This window comes from Rhinatrema bivittatum, chromosome 16 (assembly GCF_901001135.1).
Source record: "Rhinatrema bivittatum chromosome 16, aRhiBiv1.1, whole genome shotgun sequence".
Taxonomy (NCBI): Eukaryota; Metazoa; Chordata; class Amphibia; order Gymnophiona; family Rhinatrematidae; genus Rhinatrema; species Rhinatrema bivittatum.
The window spans coordinates 15,361,510-15,383,363 of NC_042630.1; the positions used below are offsets into that span (position 1 = coordinate 15,361,510).

The window sequence follows — 21,854 nt, forward strand, 5'->3', positions numbered from 1 at the left end:
CCCAGGAAGTTGCCTGAGAATGCGGCAAGTGTGCCCCTAAACCCCTCGGCAGTGGGTGCCCTTTAGAAATGTAAGTCGACTCGATCACTTCTTTCAGTCACCGCACAATTGTAGCCTTAGATGACTTATTTCCCTTCTTTGGATCACTCCACAGTACAAAGAATTGATGCGATCTATGGAAATCATAAATGACCTTTGGAGGCATGCATTATTGAAGTATCTAATCTAAGAGTCTAAGCTCTCCACATGAGGCATAGAGGAATCCAAATCCATAAAAGCTGGAAGCTCTGTTGTCTAAGACGGAATGTCGAGACTTCTTCAGGCAGAAAGGAAGGCACCATGCATAAAGATACCCTTGAATCAGACATCTGTAGGAAGGGATCTTGACATGACAGTGCCTGGAGCCTCAAAATTCTCCTGGCTGAACAAATAACCACTAAGAAAACCACTTTAAGAGTCGTCCTTAAACCGTATCTCTCTTTAGTGGTTCAAACCGAGCCTCACAGAATCCTCTAAGGACTAGATTCAGATTCCAAGATGGACAAATGTTCTGCACCTGAGGACGCAAGTTCTTAGCTCCCTTAAGAAACCTTAGAACATCCGGATGGGCAGACAGAGGATACCCTTGCACCTTACCCTGGAGACAACCCAATATCACTACCTGGACACAGAGAGTTAAAGGCCAGTCTCTTGTCCAGAACATTTCTGTAGAAAAATCAAAAAAACATGTGACACCATAGCCTGCACTCCATCAACAGCAGACCAGGACTCAAAGATCCTCCAATTTTGCACATATGTCAAAGATGTAGAAGGTGGAAATAACCACTTTGGAATATCCCCTCCATCTCAGTTTTCTCTCAGAAGTGAAACCGTGAGACAGAAGTGAGCTGCCTGACCCAAAAATATTAGGCCCTAGTGGAAAACAGTTGACTGATGTCCAACCTCAGGGACCCATCTATGGCCATGTTGATCAGATCTGTGAAGCATGGTCAATGTGGCCACTCTGGAACTACCAGAAATCACATTACTTGGATGTTTATCCACCATAATCCCTTGTCCATCAGATAATACGGGAGGGAAGACAAAGAAGAATCCCTCGAGTCCACGGCAGCACCAGAGCTCTGATTCCTTTGTACAGTGTTCTGTTCAGGGGCTGTAAACTGCGACATCTTGGTATTCCTTGATTGGGATATCCCCATCTTCCATGAATGAGACATCACTGCTTCAGACAGCTCTCATTCCCTGGGGTCTAACTTCCTCTGACTGATAAAATCAGCCTGAAATGTTCACTCACGCGATGTGAGATGCTGCCAGTCGCTCCAAGTGCTGTTCTGCCCAGAGAATCAACTCCCGGGCCTCTCGAGCCGCAGCCTGATTCTTGGTTTCGCCTTGACGGTTGATGAGGTTCACCTTCGTTGCATTGTCTGATAGAATCTGTACTGGATGGCCGCATAACTTTGGCAGACAGGCAAGCAATGCGAAATGCACCGCTCTCATCTCTGACTGATAGGCCATGATGCCTCCTGTTTTGACAACTGGCCCTGCGCAGACTGGTCTTTCCATACCGCCCAATATCTGAGAGGTTTGCACTGGTCATGACTATTATCCAATTTGGAATCTCCAATTCTGCACCACACTTGAAGTTGGTGCAAGTAAGCACCATGAAATACTATCCCTGGCTCCACTCTATGGAAGAGGAAGATGAAAATTTTCCAATAACGGATTCCAGTGGGAGAAGAGAACCCCGCAGAGGCCGCATATGTGCGAATGCCCAATGCATTCATTCCAATATTGATGCCATAGAACCCAGTCCTGTAAATAGTCTCATACCCTTGGCACCAAAAGCTCTAGCAGAAGCCTAAATCTGACTCTGCAATTTCAGCAATCGCTCTCCGCCAGTGTGTCGAACTGAGCTCCCAGAACCTCTAGAGTTTGTAAGAGGACTGAATGTCTCATTGCTATGTTCACCACCCAACCTCGAGACTTCCAAGCTCGTCAGTACCTTTTGTATTGATTGTTGACAGAGGTCATTTGATTTTGCATGAATAAGCCAGTCATCCAGATACACCAACACACCCTCCTTTTGCAATGCGGCTGGCCCCACCATCATCACCTTTGTGAAGGAACGTGGAGCCGTTGCCAGTCGAAGGGCTAGAAAATGAAAGTGTTCTCTTAGGACCATGAAATTCAGGAAACTCTGGTGCTCCAGCCCGATAGCTATGTGCAGATACGCCTCTATCAAGGTGAGAGATGCCAAGAACTCTCCCTTGCGTACTACCACTATGATGGACCTCAGTTTCCTTGAGGAAATGGGGAACCCTTGAGAGCTGCATTTATCTTCTTCAAATCCAATATCTCTTGAATTGGATATAGGGGGGGAAAAGAAACAGGATGCTTAACTTAAAATTGACCTCCGGCAATGCTGAGTGTGTTCAGGGTCTGAGCCAAACTCAGCAAGACATCTCTGTGAAAAAAGAAAAAATCTGAGCAGAATCCAAAGCGGCTCTCAAATCACATGCAATTTCTCCCTCTTCTAGAAGTGAGAAAGCCAATTCCCTATCAGAATCCTCCGATGTCTCATGACCTACACTCCCTTGAACATTACCAGGGACAGCCTCCCTGCGGCATTTGCCCACCATGACTGACAAATGGGAGGCCCGATTACATGATCCCTACATAGTAGGTTGCTTCACCTTCACTGGGCACTCCTGCAGAAAGGTCTGCAAGCCCTGGAAACAGTCCACCCAGGAGGAGATGGATCTATACCAGAGTCCATAGGCCCAACCTTGTTCTCTCCAACTTCTCTCGGGGAAGCTTCTGATCTTGGGAACAAGGGAAGAGAACTGACCATTGCCTCAACTCCCACTCCACTCCCCTTCCAGAGACATCACGGGTCGAGGGGATGCCCCAACATGGGCAAAAGCTGTAGTCAAATCACTCTGAGCATCTAAACGGCGCCGACACAGAGAGGACTGAATTAATATTAGAGGGCACAGATAGCAAGGCGCTTGGACCTGTTCGTTCCCAGCACCTAGCTCTCCTGAACTTCGGCTCCAACCGGCCTCCTGTGCATATACCAATACCACCTGGGCGTATATGCACACCCCTTCAGAATGCGCACAAAATACACGCTCAAGGCTAGGTTGTGGTTCTACGCGCACAAATAGCCGTGCAAATAGGCGCTCCAGTCTAGATCGTGGCCTTACGCACTTGAATCAAAGTCGCAGACGTACATGCTCAAATCTAGGCCGCGGCCTTACGTGTCCAGGTCCCAGCACATGCAAGCACTACGTGGTGAGAATGCTCGCACGCGAGAAGCAGCGCTGCAGTGGCTTACCACACAGCTAAGTAACGCCTGCGTGCACCTTCAGCACATTTAGGCCTGGATCCGTTTAACATCTGACACAAAGTCATCGGCCTGAAGAGCTTCTCAGAGATGAAATCCGAGAATCCATGGAGACTGGGGCCAAGAGCCAGCATCTTGCAAAACACGCTTTGCGCATAAGCAAATTAGAACAGTCAGGAGATGTCTACCAGAACCAGAGACAACGACTCAGTGCAAATGCCTCTCTGCGGGACAGGGAACCGCCGGCGTCAAATGAGGAGGGAATTCCCCTGCCTCTCCTGCCCGACACTGCTAGGGAATCGAAATTGGCTGCCAAGGAAAGCCTCAGCGCTAGAGCCCCATCACCCGCAAGGCTTGTTCTACCGGTGTGATCATGCTCGACGCAGACCCCAGAATGCCACACGCACATGGTGTTCCTCCCCACACCTGCAGCACCACAATGGCAAGCAAGGGAACAGTCCCTCAGCGCCACAGAGCCAACACCCAAACTCCTCCACAGGCAAAGAAGCTGCTGAAAAACCTCATCGCCGAGCTCCCCAAGCTGCTAAGGTAGCTTCTCCCCCTGGAACCTCGCTGCTGCACAGATTCCTTGTTCTCTCTCTCTCATTTTTTTTTACTCTCTATGAACAAAAAGATCCTTAGAAACCAATACTTTCCTTTGGTGCAGAGGTTCAGGTTCCAGGAGCGCAGGCCACATGGCAGATAGGAAAAGAGCCAGAACACTTGCTATATCCATCTCCTTTTGCTAGAAATTTTGTCTTTTAATCTTTCTGTTCTCTCTCTCCAGACTGCAGGTTTTGCAGCTCCTCCATCTGCTGGAGACAGAAATACTGAGGGACTGCAGGTGGCACACAGGGTTATGTACAGTGTCAGTGAAACTTTCTCTGTCTCCATCTGCTGGCAGGGAGGCAAAATGCAGGAGTCTGGACTGATCTGGGTATGTACAGGGAATCCCAGCAGTGCCTTCATTCTATCCCACTGAACCCTCTAAGGGGAAGGAAGAGTGGCCCAATGGTTAGAGCAAACCAAGGTTCAAATCCTGCCTCTCTTGCCTCTCCTTGTGACCTTGGGCAAGTCACTTCAGCTCCTGTTGTCTCAGGTACCCATTTAGACTGTAAGCTCTTTAGAGAAGGGACTTCTTGTTCCTTAAAAAGGTACTATAAAACCAGGGGTGGCCATCTCCAGACCTCAAGAGCCATAAAGAAGCCTGGTTTTTAGCATATCCACAAAGGAAAATTAGTTTCTTACCTGATAATTTTCGTTCCTGTAGTACCAAGGATCAGTCCAGGACACCTGGGTTGTGACTCCGCACCAGTAGATGGAGACAGACTAAAACTTGTGGGCGGAGCCATATATAAGCCCCTGTGCCAGTCACAGCCCCTCAGTCATACGTAATGTCAAAGTAGAAAGCAATAAGGCAACCATAGCCAACTAGCAACACGCTACATAAATGGAAACAATACCAACCCCTACGGGAACCAAACTCCCCAACCGGGAGAGCGAACAAACAAGCGGATAGCTTTAATCTTGAAGAACCCTGAGCGGACTCTCCGTTAGGTTAGCGTAGCACTGCGGGCGGGATCCTGGACTGATCCTTGGTACTACAGGAACGAAAATTATCAGGTAAGAAACTAATTTTCCTTTCCCTGTACGTACCAGGATCAGTCCAGGACACCTGGGAAGTACCAGAGCTAAGTTACCGAGGGTGGGAAGCAGAGAGTCCCGCTCGGAGTACCCTCTCTCTAAACCCTCTGGCCTCAGTAGCCTGAACCTCCAACCGATAATGTATGATGAAGGTATGCAACGACTTCCAGGTAGCCACCCTGCAAATCCGTTGAGGCGAGACCTGAGAAGAATCCGCCCAAGACGCAGCGGAAGACCGCGTCGGATGAGCCTTGAGACCCTCGTGCGGAGGATTTCCCCCGCACTACGTACGCTGAGCCACTGGCCTCCGTGATCCAACGGGCGATCGCTGTGCGAGACGCCGCAGAACCATTCTTTGGGCCCGAAGGTCCTCTGCACATCCAGTTTTCGCAACTCTTTCGATCTCGGGTCCGAAGACTCCCCGACCGCGAAAACGGGAGCTCCACTGATCGATTCAAGTGAAAGCCGACACTACCGTAGGCAGAAAGAACGAACAGTCCGTCAGGAAACCCCTACGGCAGAGATCCACAAAAAAATGGCTCCCTACATGAACATGCCTGTACTTCCGAGACACGGCGTGCTGAAGCCATCGCCGCCAGGAATACGTTCTACAAAGTAAGATCTTGGACTGTAGCGCGCTTCAAGGGCTCAAACAGTGCCGAGCCTAAGGCGGAAAGAACCCAGTTGAGGTTCCAAGCCGGACAAGGAGAACGCAAGGGAGGACGGAGGCGATTAGCCCCCCCCCCCCGCAGGAAACGGGAGATATCCGGGTGAAGAGGCAGGAGCTCCCCGGATCTTTCCCTGCAACCAACCAAGCGCCACCACCTGGACCCGTAGCGAACTGCACGCGAAGCCTGTGGCCAGCCCGGCCAGGAGAAAAGCCAGAATATCGGAAACGGCAGTGGCAGCGGGGTCCAAACCCCACTCAACACACCATTCCTCAAAGATTATCCATACCCGGACATACACCAGGGACGTAGACTGCACCTCCACAGCGTAGCCATGACCGCGTCCGAGGGACCTTTTCTCCTCAACCGATTCCTGTCAAAAGCCATGCCGCGAGACAGAAGTGATCCGCTTCCTCCAAACAGACAGGGCCCTGCTGAAGCAGCCCCGCGAACCCCTAGAGACGAAGGGGAGCCGCCCCCGACAACTGGAGGAGGTCTGCGAACCACGGGCGGCGTGTCCACTCCGGTGCCACCAGGATTGCAATTCTATGCGCCGCAGAAGCTTGCCGATCATGGGCCATGGGGAAACACGTACAGCCGGACATCCGTCGGCCAGGGAGTACCAATGCGTCGACGCCTTCTGTTCCCCTTTCTCGACGCCGACTGTAAAATCGCGGAGCCTTCGCGTTGTGCCACGTGGCCCTCAGATTCATGTGGGGAACCCCCCCCACTTCCTGCAGATGAGGAGAAACGCTTCGTCCGCCAGCTCCCACTCTCCGGGATCCAGGCGGTGACGGCTGAGATAATCTGCCTGGACGTTGTCGACCCCGGCAATATGAGACGCCGCAATCTTGCTGCGGTTTCGTTCCGACCAGGCCAGCAAGGACTGCGCCTCCTGCGCCACCAGCGGACTTCTTGTCCCGACTTGGCGATTGATGTAGACCACTGTAGTCGCATTGTCCGAAAGAACTCGGACCGCCTTTCCCATAGCACCGGTAGGAAGGCTTGAAGAGTCAGACGGACCACTCTGGTCTCCCGACGGTTGATAGGCCACCGGGCTTGCGACTCTGACCAAAGCCCCTGCACCGATGTCCCTAGGCAAACTGCTCCCCAGCCGGAGAGACTGGCATCCGTGGTCACCACCGTCCACCTGGGCACCAGAAGGGACACTCCACAGGACAGAAGACTGGGATCCAGCCACCAGAGTAGGCTGGACCTCGCCTGGCCCGCGAGTGGGAGCGGTAGGTAGAAATCCTCGGAAACCAGCTTCCAGCGGGATAGTAACGAGGACTGCAAGGACCGCAGGTGAGCGAAAGCCCAGGGTACCAACGCGAGCGTTGAAGCCATCAATCCCAGAATTGTCCGGTAATCACACACCCGCGGGCGGCTGAGATATAACCAACGCCGCACTAGAGATTGCAGCTTGCATATCCGATCTTGAGATAGGACCACCTAGCCCCGCTTCGTGACGAATATGGCTCCCATATATACCAAGGATTGAGTGGGAGTCAGTTGACTCTTGTTGTAGTTGACCACCCAGCCCAGGGACTGCCAGAGCTGTAGGACCCTGGCCACCGCCCGCCGACACTGATCCTCTGGCTTCGCCCGGACCAACCAATCGTCCAGGTAAGGATGAACCGGGAGACCTTCCTGACGGAGCTGCGCTGCCACTACCACCATCACTGTCGTGAATGTCCGAGGAGCGGTCGCGAGCCCAAAAAAGGGAGCGCTCGAAATTGGTAGTGCCTTCTTAGAATGCAGAACCTTAGGAACCGCTGGCACGATGGCTGGATGCCCACGTGAAGGTACGCTTTTGTGAGATCTGGGAACGCCAGAAATTCGCCCGGACGCACCGACGCAATCACCGAGCGAATAGTCACCATTTGGAAGTGGGGAACACGAAGGCATCTATTTACCCCTGTTAGATCCAGGCTTGGCCATGACGTGCCGTCGTTCTTGGGAACCACGAATGAAATGGAGTACCTGCCCCTGCCCCGCTGATCGACAGGGACGGGGAAATGGCCCCCAGCTTGCCAATCATCGGATGGTGTCCAGCACCGCCGCCCTTTTCTTGGGGTCCTTGCAGAGTGAGACCAGAAACTTGTCCGCTGGGATGCGAGCAAAATCTAACTCGTAGCTGTGTCTTATCCTGTTGAGGACCCACTGGTCCGACTTCACTTTGGTCCATTCCTCGAAAAATAAAGGTAACCACGCTCCCACATGTGGAATGACGTGCTGCAGGCGCGGCGAGGGATGGACCATCCGAACTTCATTGCGAAGCCTCGTGTCCCCCAAAAGGACTGCTACCACTGAAGGTTCCGAGAGGAAGACGGCCTATACGAAGAGCCGGTGGATCTTTGAGGGCGCGATTTCCTGGGCCCCCGAAGCCTCATCCAATTCCTTGCCAAACAGCAATTTCCCCATGAAAAGCAGAGCCCTCCAGGTGAGCCTTGGACGAGCATTCGCAGCCCAGTTGCGCAGCCATAGGAGACGACGCGCAGCCACCGCCGCCACCATGGACCTAGCGGATGTACGCAGCAGATCATGCAGGGCGTCTGCCCCATATGCTATCGCCGCCTCCAATCTGCCTGAGAAGCCTCCTCCGCATACAGGCCCGCATTCGCCTGAAGGACATGGGCCCAGCGCCGACTAGCTCCCATAGCAAAGTTAGTGCAGATGGCGGCCCGCACACCCAGGGCGGATACCTCAAAAACGAAGTTAGTGCAGATGGCGGCCCGCACACCCAGGGCGGATACCTCAAAATCTTCTTAAGCTGCACTTCCAACTTCCTGTCCGGGATATCCCGGAGCGCCGTAGCTCCTGTGACCGGGATAGTAGATCTTTGTCACCGCGGAGACCGCTGAATCCACCTTTGGAAGACGGAGAAGGTCCAGCGCCTCCCCTGGGAGCGGATAGAGCTTATCCATGGACTTGCTGACCTTCCATCCCATTCGCGGAATAAGATATCCGAAGAAAAATGAAACGGGAAGGCAACTGCCGGACCCATAAGGCCCAGCAGAACAGGATCCATAATGGCCTCTTGGCGGACCACCACAGGTGGGGCCTCTATCCCCAGCTCCTGGAGTATGGCCGGAAGAACGTGCGACAGTTCCTCCCTGCAGAACCGGACTACCTTGGGGTCATCCCCTTCCACGGACTGTACTCCCGTTCCCACGCTGGGCTGGGCGGAGCCATCCGCCGCCGCCTCCTCGGCCCCCCTCAGGGGCTCTTCGGGAAAATCAGCATCCTCCACAGGGGAATCCTCCAAATTCGATTCCTGCGGTATGCCCCGAGGGGCCTGATTCCCCCTTGAGGGCTCCTGGAGGCCTCCGCAGCTCTCATAGCTTTTCTGTTCCGTGGAGGAAACTTGTGGGGACCCTCTGTAGGGACCCCCCCTCGGCTGCGCTTGCTACGTTTGTACCCACGCACCTTGCGCAGTCATAGCGCAACGTCCTCCGAGAAAAAAACCTGACCCAGAAGAATCGGCCCCAGAAACCTCCCCGGACCGAAGCCCCTCCGAGGAGCCCCCTCCCGCCGCGTTCCGCTGCGGGGAAAGCGCGGGAGGCAAGGCCGAATCCCCCGGCGCGATCCGCGCGATTTTACTTCCTGTGGCCAAAATGGCCGCCACTCCCGCGCTAAGCGGGAATAAGTCCTGAGGCCTACCTATGTCGCGTCCAAGCCGCGGCGGCGAACGCGCGATCCGGGAGCGAGACCCCCGAGGTGCCCCGGACGGCCCTTCCCCGCCTGGGACGCAGGAAAAAACAAAAACCCTCACAAGCCAGGCGCGCGCGCGCGCCAAGCCGCAGGCCCGACACGGGGAGCCGCGCGGCATGCCGGCGAACGCGGGAAGACCAAGACGCGCCTCAGAAATAAAAATTAATTAATTAATTAATTCGGCGAAAAAAACCCCCCTGCAAGCGGCACTCCCCTCGAAACGGAACGGCGATGCAAGGAAACGGAGGGCCGGCCGAAAACAAAAACAAAGCAGAAACACTTCTTTTTTTTTTTTTTTTTACTGACGCTTGTCGCTGTCCCGGGTCCTGGAGCCCTGTACCTGCAGGGGTGAGTGAACCGGGCTCCCCGGTGTCACCCCTGACGCTGCTACTTGTGGAGCCGGGTCCTCGACCCTAGCAGCGGCCTCGACCAGGGGGGGGCGGTCCCCTCAGAACCTCTCAACCCCCCTGGGAGGCAGGGCGGCCGGGATCTGACTCTTTGACGAAAAGAAAACAACCTAATTTGGCAAAAAACCACTAACTAGGCCTAAGAACTGAGCACAAAAGAAAAAAACCGCAATCCTGATTAACTACCAGAATCAGGGCAGGCAGGGCTGTGACCAGACCTGCACCATCTACTGGAGACAGAGTAAGACTGAGGGGCTGTGACTGGCACAGGGGCTTATATATGGCTCCGCCCACAAGTTTTAGTCTGTCTCCATCTACTGGTGCGGAGTCACAACCCAGGTGTCCTGGACTGATCCTGGTACGTACAGGGAATGAATATTGCACCTCCATAGTATGTAAATAGTTTCATACATATTCATTGTGGATATCTTGAAAACCAGTCCTCAAGAGCCACAACCAGGTCTGGAGTTGGCCGCTCCTGTTATAAACGAATTGGAAAGGCAGTCTACAAATACAGAAAGTTACTCTAATTAATCGCCCAGAACTGTTGCTCTATTGTGTGAGAAGACTGTCCTAGCCTCTGCTTCAGCAGAGGGGGTTTGCTCCGGTCACCTCGTGCTGGTAGATTGGAGGGGTGAGGCTGTCTGCCCTGCTCACCTAGGGCTGGTTTGGTTGGGGTGCCCGCTCCTTGGCTCCTGATCCGGGAAATGATTTCGGGAGCCCTGCTTTTCTGCACAGCTGGTGGCATGCGATGCATGGACTGCTGACTGCCTACTGGAGGGTGTGTCTGTTCCCAGATTCCCACAGGTTTGTCTCGGACCCCCAGGGAATCCCCTGCAGACAGACAGATGCATTATTATACCTCCTTGTTATGCTCTGCAAACAAACAAAAATCGCACCACCCCCCAAGCTGCCTTTTCCCTGGCCATTTGCCTCTTATCAGGGATCCTCCCATGTCCCATCCAGCTTTTGACAGCAGTCTTACCTGTGCCAGGCCTCCCTCCTCACTCCTTCACACTGGATTTATCAGAGAGCCACTGTACACAATCAGGCCGCTGCTATAATCGTGCACTGAGCCTAGCGCACAGGCTAACGAACTCTTGGATGCGCTAGGCTAACACACGATGCAATAAGAGGATTAGTGTGTACAAAATGTGAATCCAAACCAGCGCGCAAGTAATAGTGCTCTTACCGCCCAATACAAAAAAACCCAAAAACCCCCACAAAGCTACAAAAAAAGCTCAAAATCCGGCTTTTCTGTGGTTCCTCCTATTTAGTATTGGCGTCGATACTAAGTAGGAGGAACCACAGGAAGCAGCATGAAAAACATTTTTTTGCTGGTGGTCAGGCTAGGAAAATGGATGCCCATTAATTGAGCGTCTGCTTTCCTAACTTGTGCACAGCCACTTCTCCTGGGCACCCGAAGGCACGGATGCACTAGGGACGCACAATTTATCCCTAGCGGGTCCCCTCATTTAAAATAATGCATCGCATGCCCAGGAGAGGTGGCCGGGCACGCAATCAAGAGCGCCTGGTTTTATACGAGCCGAGTGTGTGAGTGCGCAGATTTCTTACCTTCCTCGGGTCTTTTCTGCTTCTGATTAAGGGGGTCTCCAGGTGTACGGTCCAGCAGCTGAAAGGGAATCCCAAGAAACGGCATAGGATGGACACGGAGCGAGAGAAAGAGGAATGCGGCAAGAAAACAGATTGAGAAAGGAGATAAAAAGACAACACAGAAAAGTAAAAAGGGACAGGGAGATATGTAGGTGTTTCTCTTTGTAAGAGTTTAAACAGCATATTCAAGAGGTTTATCTGGATAAAAGTGCTGCTGATTATAGCCTTCTAACTTCAGGCCTGGCTGTTCAGTTAGCTGGGTAACTAACCAGCCAGCGCCAAATATCGGGGCTAAGCGGCTAAGGATAAATCACGTCCTGGCAGCGGGTCATGATTCGCCTGGTCAGAAAAGGCAAGGGCAGGAGAAGAACTGAAGCAGCAAGATTTGCTCCGCTAGCTCCTGAACTTAGACAAACCTTTTGAATGGCCACAGAGCTGTAGGCGGCCAGGACACCAAAGAGAGACCTTGGGGTGAGAGGGCATAGAACACCACACACAGAAAGCAGACGTCCTGCTGGAGTAGGGCTGGGGGGTGCCCAGCAACTCTCCCACGCCAGATGGATGCGCCGCCGCACCAGGGCCGAAGGAGGTCTGGATAAGGTGGGCACGCACCAGCTGGATGTACTGCTGCAGTTCCTGGCGTTTCAGCTTCTCCACGCTGCGGCTCTGCGAGATGCTGCCCTCGCTGCCTGCCGGGTCCGTCGCCTTCTCCTCGGAGTCGTCGGTGAATGGGTGCTCCGCTGGGTTCTCGTGCCCGAAGCCCAGTGCTGTGGAGAACCAAAAGCATTTTGCAAGAGATTCTCAGTTCTGCTGCTCTCATCGTGGCTTTTCTGGTCCATACTGCAACTGCAAGCCAGAGTTATCATAAATGCTTCCAGCACTACCCCCTTCCCTAGTAATGACGGCAGAAAAAGACCAAATGGTCCATCCAGTCTTCCCACTCTATACAGGATGACCCCATGTTTCTGTTAAAGGTAGTGACTGTCGCTGCGTGCAGTTTACCCCCAAGCTTTGTGTTAATATTATTACCCTTAAACAAAACCAAACAACCGTCAAACCCACAACAACATTACTGCTAGCAATATTTTTACAGGGTGAGCAGCCTTCCTGATAATTCATACAATGCTGCTGCTTGCACGCACTTTGCTTTTCGACGTGGCTCTGCGTTTCTTTCATAATGTCTGCATATCAGTACCCTGGACCATAAAAGTCAGGGCCCAGCGTTGGTTGTCGGCTGAATCCAAGTCCCCTTTTCTCCACCATCGAAGCAGAGAGCGGATGCTGCAGTTAAGGGTAGTAATCCCCCTGCCTTCTGTTAAGAGGTAGTAACTGCTGCCGCTCCATACTCGTTACCCACCATGCACTCTTTTCTTAGATTTCCAACTCTAGCCTTTAGGGATCCACAGTGTTTATCCCATGTCCCTTTGAATTCGTTTACTGCTGTTGTCTTCACCACCCTCTCTTGTGAAGAAATATTTCTCTTTAGTAGCCTAGATAGCCACCAGTCCTAGCATGGCTACTGCCCCAACTCCTGGCCTCCCATGCCCCCAACCTGTCGTTCTGACCCAGGAGAAGGAGAAGTGTGCTCCTACCTGTTCATTTTCTCTCCTGAAGTCCCACAGATCAGTCCAGACGATTGGGGTTTTCCCCCATACCAGCAGAAGGAGACAGAAGAAAAGCTTTATTGTAGTGTTGGGGCACAAGACAGGGCGCCACCTGCAGTTGCTCAGTATAATCTGCAACCAAGCTAAGAACAAGCAAGGTTACAAAAACCACAATGCCAACAAGAGGAATCTGAATGCCAAGACATCTGACCTAAATACACAAAGGGACAAGAGCGGCATTCTAGACTGATCTGTGGGACTTAAGGAAAGAAAATTAGCATGAAGCTGTCTTCTCCCCACAGATAAGCAGGCTGAATTAGCCCTGCTGTCTGGGGGAGCGCCCCCTGGCTGCTCGATGGGGGAGCATTGAAAGACGTGCTCCTGCACGCCTGCGCGGTACCTTCCCATGCATCTGCCTGCATCGCCTCAGTTTTTTGCTTTCCCACGCAGCAATGGTCACGGGTTCTTCTCTGTCTCGCCTCTTCTCATAGTTCTCCTTTTTCCTCTACCTAGGCCAACCCCCAACCACACTTTTCACTGCTACCATGGCCCCTAAAGCCCGGGGGGGGGGATCAAGTTTTGACAATGCAGCAAAATCATGTCCATCACTGATGGCCATGCAGTCTGGACCACAACCAGGCATCCTGCCGGGACTGCAGCAGGATGTCCCCCCGTGTCCAGTGTCAGCGGGCTGTTAGAATCACGGAGCTGAAACATTTACAGACTTCGGGATCCTACGCCCCCTCCCAGTGATTGGCACATTCTTCTCCAGGATGGGAACCCTAAAGGCCGGACAGCCAGAAACGAGCGTTCTCCCTGCAACCATCCTCCAATAAGTCTCACGGGGCCATATCCCTGAAGGACTGGGCAGGGGAGGAAGAGGCCGTGTCGAGGAGGCCTCGGCACCATGGACATGCACCAGCCCTTCTGTGTCGAGTGCGGCAGCCCCGGCTGGAGACATACAGGGCCCCCACCATCAATCCTGATGCAACACGTCGCCTGCAGCAAGTCTGCCGACGCTAAGCATCGTACGAAGCATAGGGCCAGTGCATTGGATCCTGCGGCGTCAAAGTGTGCCCCCAAATCATCGGCCAAGAGGCACCGAAGCATGCAGCGAAGCATTAGACACAGCCGGCACCAAAGGAACCTGCATACCCACTATTGACACAGACTCCAACGCCGGGAAAGGCCAGGGCCCGCCACTCCACCTCGACGCATCAGCGCCATGTGCCACACGACTCAATGAGGGAAAAGCAGGTCGCACCCACTCTAGGACTCCACCAACTCTCTCTGATGTCGAGGGCTCTGCGCCCTCAGAGGTGAACGCTACATGCCCGTCAAGCCCTTCCCTCTTCTGAGCTTCCGATGAGCGTTCAGCAGCCTGGAAATGGAAAAGCTTCACCCAGAAGGGGGTGCCAACAACATGAGTACCTGTACCATTTTATAGATTAGGTCCGAATACCGACTCTCCCAGAGTGGACAGGAATGCTCCTCTGCTGGCCAAAAGGAGGAGGAGAGGAGCATCTGCATCACTGCAGAATGCTGCTCCCCAATTCACAGGGATTCTTCAGTCCTTTTTTTGACACTGGAATGTCTTCTCAAATCCTACAATCTAGTCTGTCCACTACAACCTCTGACTGACTATGCTTCGCCCCTGCGTGGGGAACCCCTGGATTGGGCACAGCATGATGAAGAGATCAGCCCGACACCCCAGTTGACGCAGGAACCAACGTATTCCTCTCCCCATCTCCTGGGTCTTCGACAGGCAAAGCCTTTGATCCCCCAAACCCATATCACCACCGGAAGACCTATAGAAACATAGAAATGACGGCAGAAGAAGACCAAACGGCCCATCCAGTCTGCCCAGCAAGCTTCACACATTTTTTTCTCATACTTATCTGTTTCTCTTAGCTCTTGGTTCTATTTCCCTTCCACCCCCACCATTAATGTAGAGAGCAGTGATGGAGCTGCATCCAAGTGAAATATCTAGCTTGATTAGTTATTTTATTTATTTATTTATTTATTTTATTTAAATGCTTTTAAAATATACCGACATTCATAGGACATATCATGCCGGTTCACAATCAACATTGTAAAGGAGGAAGAGGAAATTACAAATAACAGGGAGGGGGGAGGTGGAGCAGTGAAGGAAAAAGGAGAGGATGGGGGTCAGGTGACAGTAAGCGCAGAAGTTGCGGGAAGGAGAAAGGTAGTGAAGTGCTAGGGGAGAGAGAAACTGAGAATAAAAAATTAACAAATTTACAAAATCAGGAATTCCCTAGGATGCATCAAGGGATTAGAAGGGGTAAGGGAATTGGAAGTGGCAGTGGAGGGGGTTTAGGTCTGATTGGAGTCAGGGTATGCTTGTAAGAAAAGCCAGGTTTTGATGCCTTTTTTGAAGTTGGGTAAGGAAGGTTCAAGGCGGAGATACGTGGGAAGAGAGTTCCAGAGGGAGGGGCCGGCTATGGTAAAGGCTCTCTCTCTGGTAGTTGAGTGGTGTGCTATTTTGAGGGGTGGGATGTGTACAGTGCCCGCCGTGGAGGCTCTGGATGGACGATTGGATGTACGGAAACGTGGTGTTTCCTTGAGCCATTCGTGGTCATTTTTGTGAAGCATGTTATGGAGTATTGTAAGGGTTTTGTATTTTATACGGAAAGGGATGGGGAGCCAATGCAGTTCTTTTAAAATGGGTGTGATGTGTTCTCTCTTACGAGTGTCTGTGATGATTCGTGCCATGGAGTTCTGCAAGATTTGTAGGGGTTTAATTGTGGCGTAGGGCAGGCCTAGGAGAAGTGAATTGCAGTAGTCTAATTTTGATAGGATTGTGGACTGCATACAAGGCGAAAGTCTTGAAGGTGGAGGAGGGGTTTGAGCTTTTTGAGGATGTGGAGTTTATAGAAGCCGGTTTTTAGAAGGGATTTGATGTGTGGATGAAAATTAAGGTGTTTGTCTAATACAACACCTAGGTCTCTTACAGATGGCAGGATGGGGAGGGTTGTGGGGGTAGTTTTAGTAGAGGCCTGTGAGGTAACCTCGAGTTTGTTGGAAATGAGGATGATTTCAGTTTTTGCTGTGTTAAGAGCGAGTTGGAGGCTGTCTAAGAGAGAGTTAATGGAGGCAAGACAGGATTCCCAGAAGTTTAGAGTTTCTTGTAGGGTTTTTTGCATGGGGATGAGGATCTGTACATCATCCGCATACATGAAGAAATTGAGACCGAGGTTAGAAAGTAGATAGCAGAGGGGAAGAAGATATATGTTAAAGAGGGTGGAGGATAAGGAGGATCCTTGGGGGACACCCTGGAGTTAGGGGCAGTAGGGGTAGTAACCGCCGCAATAAGCAAGCTACACCCATGATTATTTGTTGTACCCAGACTATGTTATACAGCCCTTATTGGTTGTTTTTTTCTTCTCCCCTGCCGTTGAAGCAGGGAGCTATGCTGTCCTATTCTAGATTTTTAGAAACAGCGGGTTCTATCCTCAACCTGGAGACCAAAACAACTACTGGACCCTAGGGCTGAAGTCCATGAATTACTCAAGACTTGGCGTACCGGTGGAGTCCACTGCCCTGCCTTCACATTCAGTCCTGGACGTGGTTATGGACAGGGCACAGGAATCTCCGTTCTCTGCGCCTGTCGCCTCTAGAAAGACAGATCTCAAGTTTAGAATGAGAAAGTTGGTCCAGTCCAGTTGCTGCTCGGATCTGTGGTGGTCAAATCCACCATGAAGCGGGCTAGAAAGACCAACTCCCCTCCAGATAAAGATAACCATTACCTGGATGACTTCAGAAAAAAAGGTATTCCAGGGATCGATGCTGAATGCTAAAATTCAGCAGCACCAATTCTACATTACCCAGTATCTCTAGGAATGCCTTTAGATCCAGAAGTCAGAGGAAGATCAAGGTGTGGGTGATCGACTCCAGAGATGGAGCATTACAGACATGAAAGAAAGGCTCCGACAACTGCTTCACACAATCTATGAGGGGTTTGACTCGTTTGCTTGGACCTCTGCCGCAGCCCATCGTGGCCATGAGGATAGCCTGGCTGTGAGCGAGTGCCATTCATGAGGATGTTCATGAGAAGCTGGCAGACCTGTCTTGCAAAGGGGGCAGCTTGTTTGGGGACAAGCTGTGGGAAACAGTTTCCCAGTTAAAGGAACAAAGTGTAGCGGTGTCCTCTCTCAGGTCTCCAATGGAAAAGACACTTCCAAAGCAATACTACTACACCTTCCAGAAGCTGTACTATCCCAGGTGGTCGTACAGACCTTCTTCGTCAAATAGGCCCCGTACCAACCACAAAGATCACAGCAACAACCACCCCAGCAGAGGAACTGTAGCCACGCCCAGCACCCACAGACACCAGTGCAGAGCATGGGACAGAAGCCTCAATCTTTTTAAAATCGACCGGGTCACACCTACTGGAAGCGTTGGGTGGTCGTTTAGCTTCCTATGCTCGGGCAAGGGCGCAAATCACAACAGACCATTGGGTTCTGAACATTGTCCAGAATGGTTACCGCTTAAACTTCAGGTCTAAGTCCGCATTACCACATCTAGCTCCATCCCTATGCGCAGGAAGTTCACGCGTTACTCCGCCAGCGGGCCATTCAGGTGGTGCCTCCAAAGCAACAATTCCAAGGATTCTACTCCCAATACTTTTTGTCCCCCACTTTTCTTGGGAATAAGGTTCTAGAGACTTGCGTGTCCTCAATCGCTTCATTCGCTGAGAGAAGTTCAAGATGATGTCCCTCAAAACCATTTTGCCTTTTCTGCAACCCAATGAAAGGATGTGTTCCTTGGACCTCAAGATGCCTTTGCCCACATACCAATGCATCCTTCTTCCTGGAGCTACCTTTGTTTCCAAATCAACACCAGACACTACCAATACAGAGTGCTGCCGTTCGACCTATCCTCAGCACCTAGGGTGTTCACGAAATGCCTAGCAGTAGCTGCGGCCCATCTTTGTAAAAGAGGAATAAAGCTCTTCCCCAGCCTGGATGACTGACTTCTCATCACCTTCAGCCCAGAATGCCTGCGCACGCACCAACTTCAGATGATAACCCTCTTGGAGCAGCTGGGATTCATCATCAATGACGAGACGTCTCATCTGGACCCCTCTCGGTCTCTACAGTTTATAGGCACCATCATCAACATGAACCTGTGCAAGGTTTTCCTTCCGGAGGACAGGATTTGCACTTTCCGGGCCCCTTGCTGCGATTTTAAAAAGCCTTTCCCGCCCCACCGTGCGCCAAGTTCTCACATTGCTAGGTCACATGGCAGTGGCCATGTATGTGGTCCCACAGGCACGTCATCACATACGCTGCCTTCAGTGGGGACTAAAGTCCCAGTAGTCCCAACGATCCCATCCCATGTCAAGGACGGTGAATCGAACTCGTGTTGACTGGTGGGTGTGACAGAGCGGGGCTTCGTTCCCTGGCTGGGGACTCCCAGGCAAGCATGGCTAATTCAGCCTGCTTATCTGCGGGGAAAAAAGCAAGTTGGCTTACCGTAAACAATGTTTTCCCATAAGAGAGCAGGATGACTTTGCCATGCATCCTCACCCTCCTCCCTGGACAGTTCTATCTTCCAGCAACTACCGCTGCTTTCTGCTCTATGCTTTCTTACAAACTGAGGCGATGCAGGCAGACATGCGGGAAGGTACCGCACAGGCATGCAGGAGCCACCAGGGGGCGCTCCTCCAGACAGCATGGCTAATTCATCCTGCTATCTACAGAAAACACCATTTACCATAAGCAAACTTGCTTTTCCTTATCACCCCCCCAGAACAATCCAGATTGGGATGTACCACAGCTTCTCTAAACTGGGTGGGAAGCTGAAAAGACCCGCTGAGCCACAGCTCTGATGATGATAGGAGTCAACCCCTTCTCTATAGAAGAGCCAAACCACAGTGGGATCATCCCCCTCCGCTTACTCTCACAATCCTGATCTTCCCCCTCAGGAGAGCCTCGCCAGGGGCTACCTATTCCAAAACAAAACCACCTCTGGCCCCAAGCTAAGCCACTTAGGCCGAGAAGGGCCTGCACCAATGCAGCAGAGTTTTTTTTCAAAACAAAAGGCCTTATGTTTCAACATAAAGTCAGGGGAAAATGGCCCCACCAGACCCACTCTACCCCATCAGGGAATGCCGAAGAACCAGCCCCCTTTCCCTGCAGCTTGGTGATGCCCTTTTTAACGGAGGCCAAGAGCATAGGATTAGGAAAGGCCTCTCTGCCTTCTCACTTTAAGTTGGGAGGAGTAAAAAAATGGGTGTTCTCACACATTTCTGCTCACCTGTGGCTGGCCTGAAACGAGACCTGTGGGAGACTTAGTAAATGTGGCCAACTTCGACTCTGGCACCGTGGGGGGAATCTGCACATAGGCCTTAAGTTGTATCGCTGCTTCTCTTGGCACCAGGAGGATGGCCCCCAAAACAGGAAGGCCATAATTCTCCGTCTACAGGAGGGACTTCCCTACCATCTGCTGAAGACCGAAAATACTGAGCGACTGCAGATGACACGCTGATTTATGTACCAACCGTACAGAAAAGCTTGGCTCCATGTGCTGGCAGGGGAGAAAACCCCCAGTCATCTGGACTGATCCGGGGACGATAAGGAAGAACCTTTCCCTAACCTGTATTAAAAGAGGTCAGGATGCATTACTAGCCGACACCATTACCACTGCCTGAGTTCCAGTATCTGCTTTTTCTCTGCAATAACTAAGCATGCAGAGGGGGAAGGGAGCTGTCCCTACCATTGCTACCTCTGACCCACCTGCTAATTACAGCTGGGTACAGGGCATAAACAGTTGGCTGCTTCCTGCTAAACGGCTGGCATGCAGGGGAGAAAAATCTCAGCAGGCCTCCTAATTAATGCCGGTGACCTTTTGGGAGACAAGGGAGGGGCAGCGGTGGTACACGCGGCCTGTTCACTCAATTCCATTCCTGACTGCCGACCCCGGGAGAAGAATCCTACGTGGACAGCTACAGGTCCTGGCTTCAACATGTGATCCTTGAGGCCGATTTAAAAAAATAAATAAAAGTATCTTGGTCCTTCCACCACCGACACTGTGCAGGCTGCAACACTTTGTATGGGATCAAACTAAATTCTTCAGAGAGGACGCTTGCTGGGGGCTTTCAAGAACGCTCCGGGTCCTGTCGTCAGCTCCCGTTTCATAAGCTCCTGCCCAACATCAACTCTGAATAATTCATAGGCAGGTCCAACACAAACTGTTACGAGGGGCTCCATCGAGCCCTATGCACAGCTCCGATACTATGAGGGCTGTCAGTGGTTGCTGCTCAGAGCCTGAGACAGGAGAGGGGAGAGCAGAGGCAGTGGATGAATTAATAATGGGAGCTTCTGAGCCTGAGCTCTTACTAATGAGGAGTCACGGTGGGTGGCAGCTCCCGCTAATACCCAGCTGAACCGACATGTGCAGAGCAACGGAGGGAGGGAGGGAGGGAGAAACGAAGGCCAGAGAAAAAAAAAAAAAAGATATGGCAGGGACAGTTCCAGAGCCAGGAAGATTTTACCAATCGAGATGGAAACACAAACCACCTCTCCCTCCCCACCCTGTGAATACTGACCACCTTTTTACCTGCTCAGTACAAAAATGCTCCTCCAGATTCCTAAATCCGGGTCAGAGCTTCAGGCAGCCTGCGTGGGTCAGCAACACTCAAAGGACTGCGTAAGGGGGGTACCTGTCTCATCTGGCAGGGGCTCCAGAGGGTTGAAGCTGTACTGGCTGACGAGGCTGTGGTTCAGGAGCTGGCTGAGGTCAGATGTCAGCAGCGGGTAGAACTTGCTCTCCCTGGAATGGAGGCAGCCGCTGTGCTCCACCACCCGCTGGCCAGACGTGCCGGGCAAGGTTTCCTGCTGCCGAGAACTGCGCTGGAGGGCCGGTTGGAGGGGCACGGCCCAGGGGAAGGAGGCGCGAGACTCCCAGCTGTCAGCAAGGAGGCCCAGCTCGGAGACGGTGAGCCCAGCCCGCTCGGGTGGGGAATCCTGGGACGCCCCTGGAGGGTCTCTGTGATCCATCTCAGACCGTGGCAGGGAGGTGAAGGAAGGCGGAGGGGTCCCACCTAGGGTCCTCTGGGTCACGGCCTCTGTCGAGGTAGACTGAGGAGGATGGGAAAGATCCTGCTGCAGCTGTGAAAAAAAGTCAAACCCCCACCCCAAAAAAATACAGAATTAGGATTCTTATGCTGAGATTTCCTTGCGTGAATGACAGACGTCAGCAGAAAATCCTGCTCTGTCCTCGCCCGTCAGAGATGTGGATGAAGTCTTGCTCTCTCTCCCCCAGATTGTGCAGCTTTGGGAGTGAGAGTGGAGGGAGTAGTGAGGGCAGGGTTGGGTGGTTGAGGTGGTACTGGGATCTCCCAGTCACCGATTCCACTATCAAGCATGTAGGGGGGTGAAGGTCCAGCCCCCTTCCCCCAGATGTTCCACATTCAGCTGGAACTCATTTTGGGGTGGTGGGAGGGAAGAAAGGTAGGCGGGGATGCAATATTGACCCCCTCCCCCAGACATCCTCATCAGCAACTCATCTGTTTGGAGGGGGGCGGCTGGCAAGGTCCCAACCCCCTTCCCCCTGACAGCGACTGCCGTGTCAAATGTGCACGACTGGCGAGAACCCATCAGCGAGTCACCTGCTGGCCTGGATGGGACCCCTCACTCATTAAGAGGTGGAGAGCTTCGTTCCAGTGAGACTGCATCATGGTCCTCAGGCGTCCCACCATCTCCGTCCTCTGCAACTCTGTCTTCCTCTGGTTAACCAGCAGGTCCTGGATCTCCTCCTGATTCTGGGCTAACCTGTCGAGAGCAAGCCACCTGGTATTACTCGTCTGCTGCTGCTGCTGCGGGCGATATAG

The 21,854-nt window shown here is 52.4% G+C and overlaps 1 protein-coding gene across 3 annotated transcripts in view; it reads right to left on the bottom strand.

Annotated features, from left to right (window-relative positions):
• CNTROB (centrobin, centriole duplication and spindle assembly protein) overlaps positions 1-21,854 on the bottom strand; it is a 46,147-nt gene that overhangs the window by 2,061 nt on the left and 22,232 nt on the right. For all 3 annotated transcript variants that reach the window (XM_029580429.1, XM_029580432.1, XM_029580430.1), the window contains exons 13-17: positions 21,633-21,795; positions 20,685-21,132; positions 12,006-12,160; positions 11,355-11,412; positions 10,437-10,613 (exon numbers count right to left, since the gene is read on the bottom strand). In XM_029580429.1, coding sequence (XP_029436289.1) covers positions 10,437-10,613; positions 11,355-11,412; positions 12,006-12,160; positions 20,685-21,132; positions 21,633-21,795 — 1,001 coding nt within the window. The remainder of the gene's footprint in view (positions 1-10,436; positions 10,614-11,354; positions 11,413-12,005; positions 12,161-20,684; positions 21,133-21,632; positions 21,796-21,854) is intronic.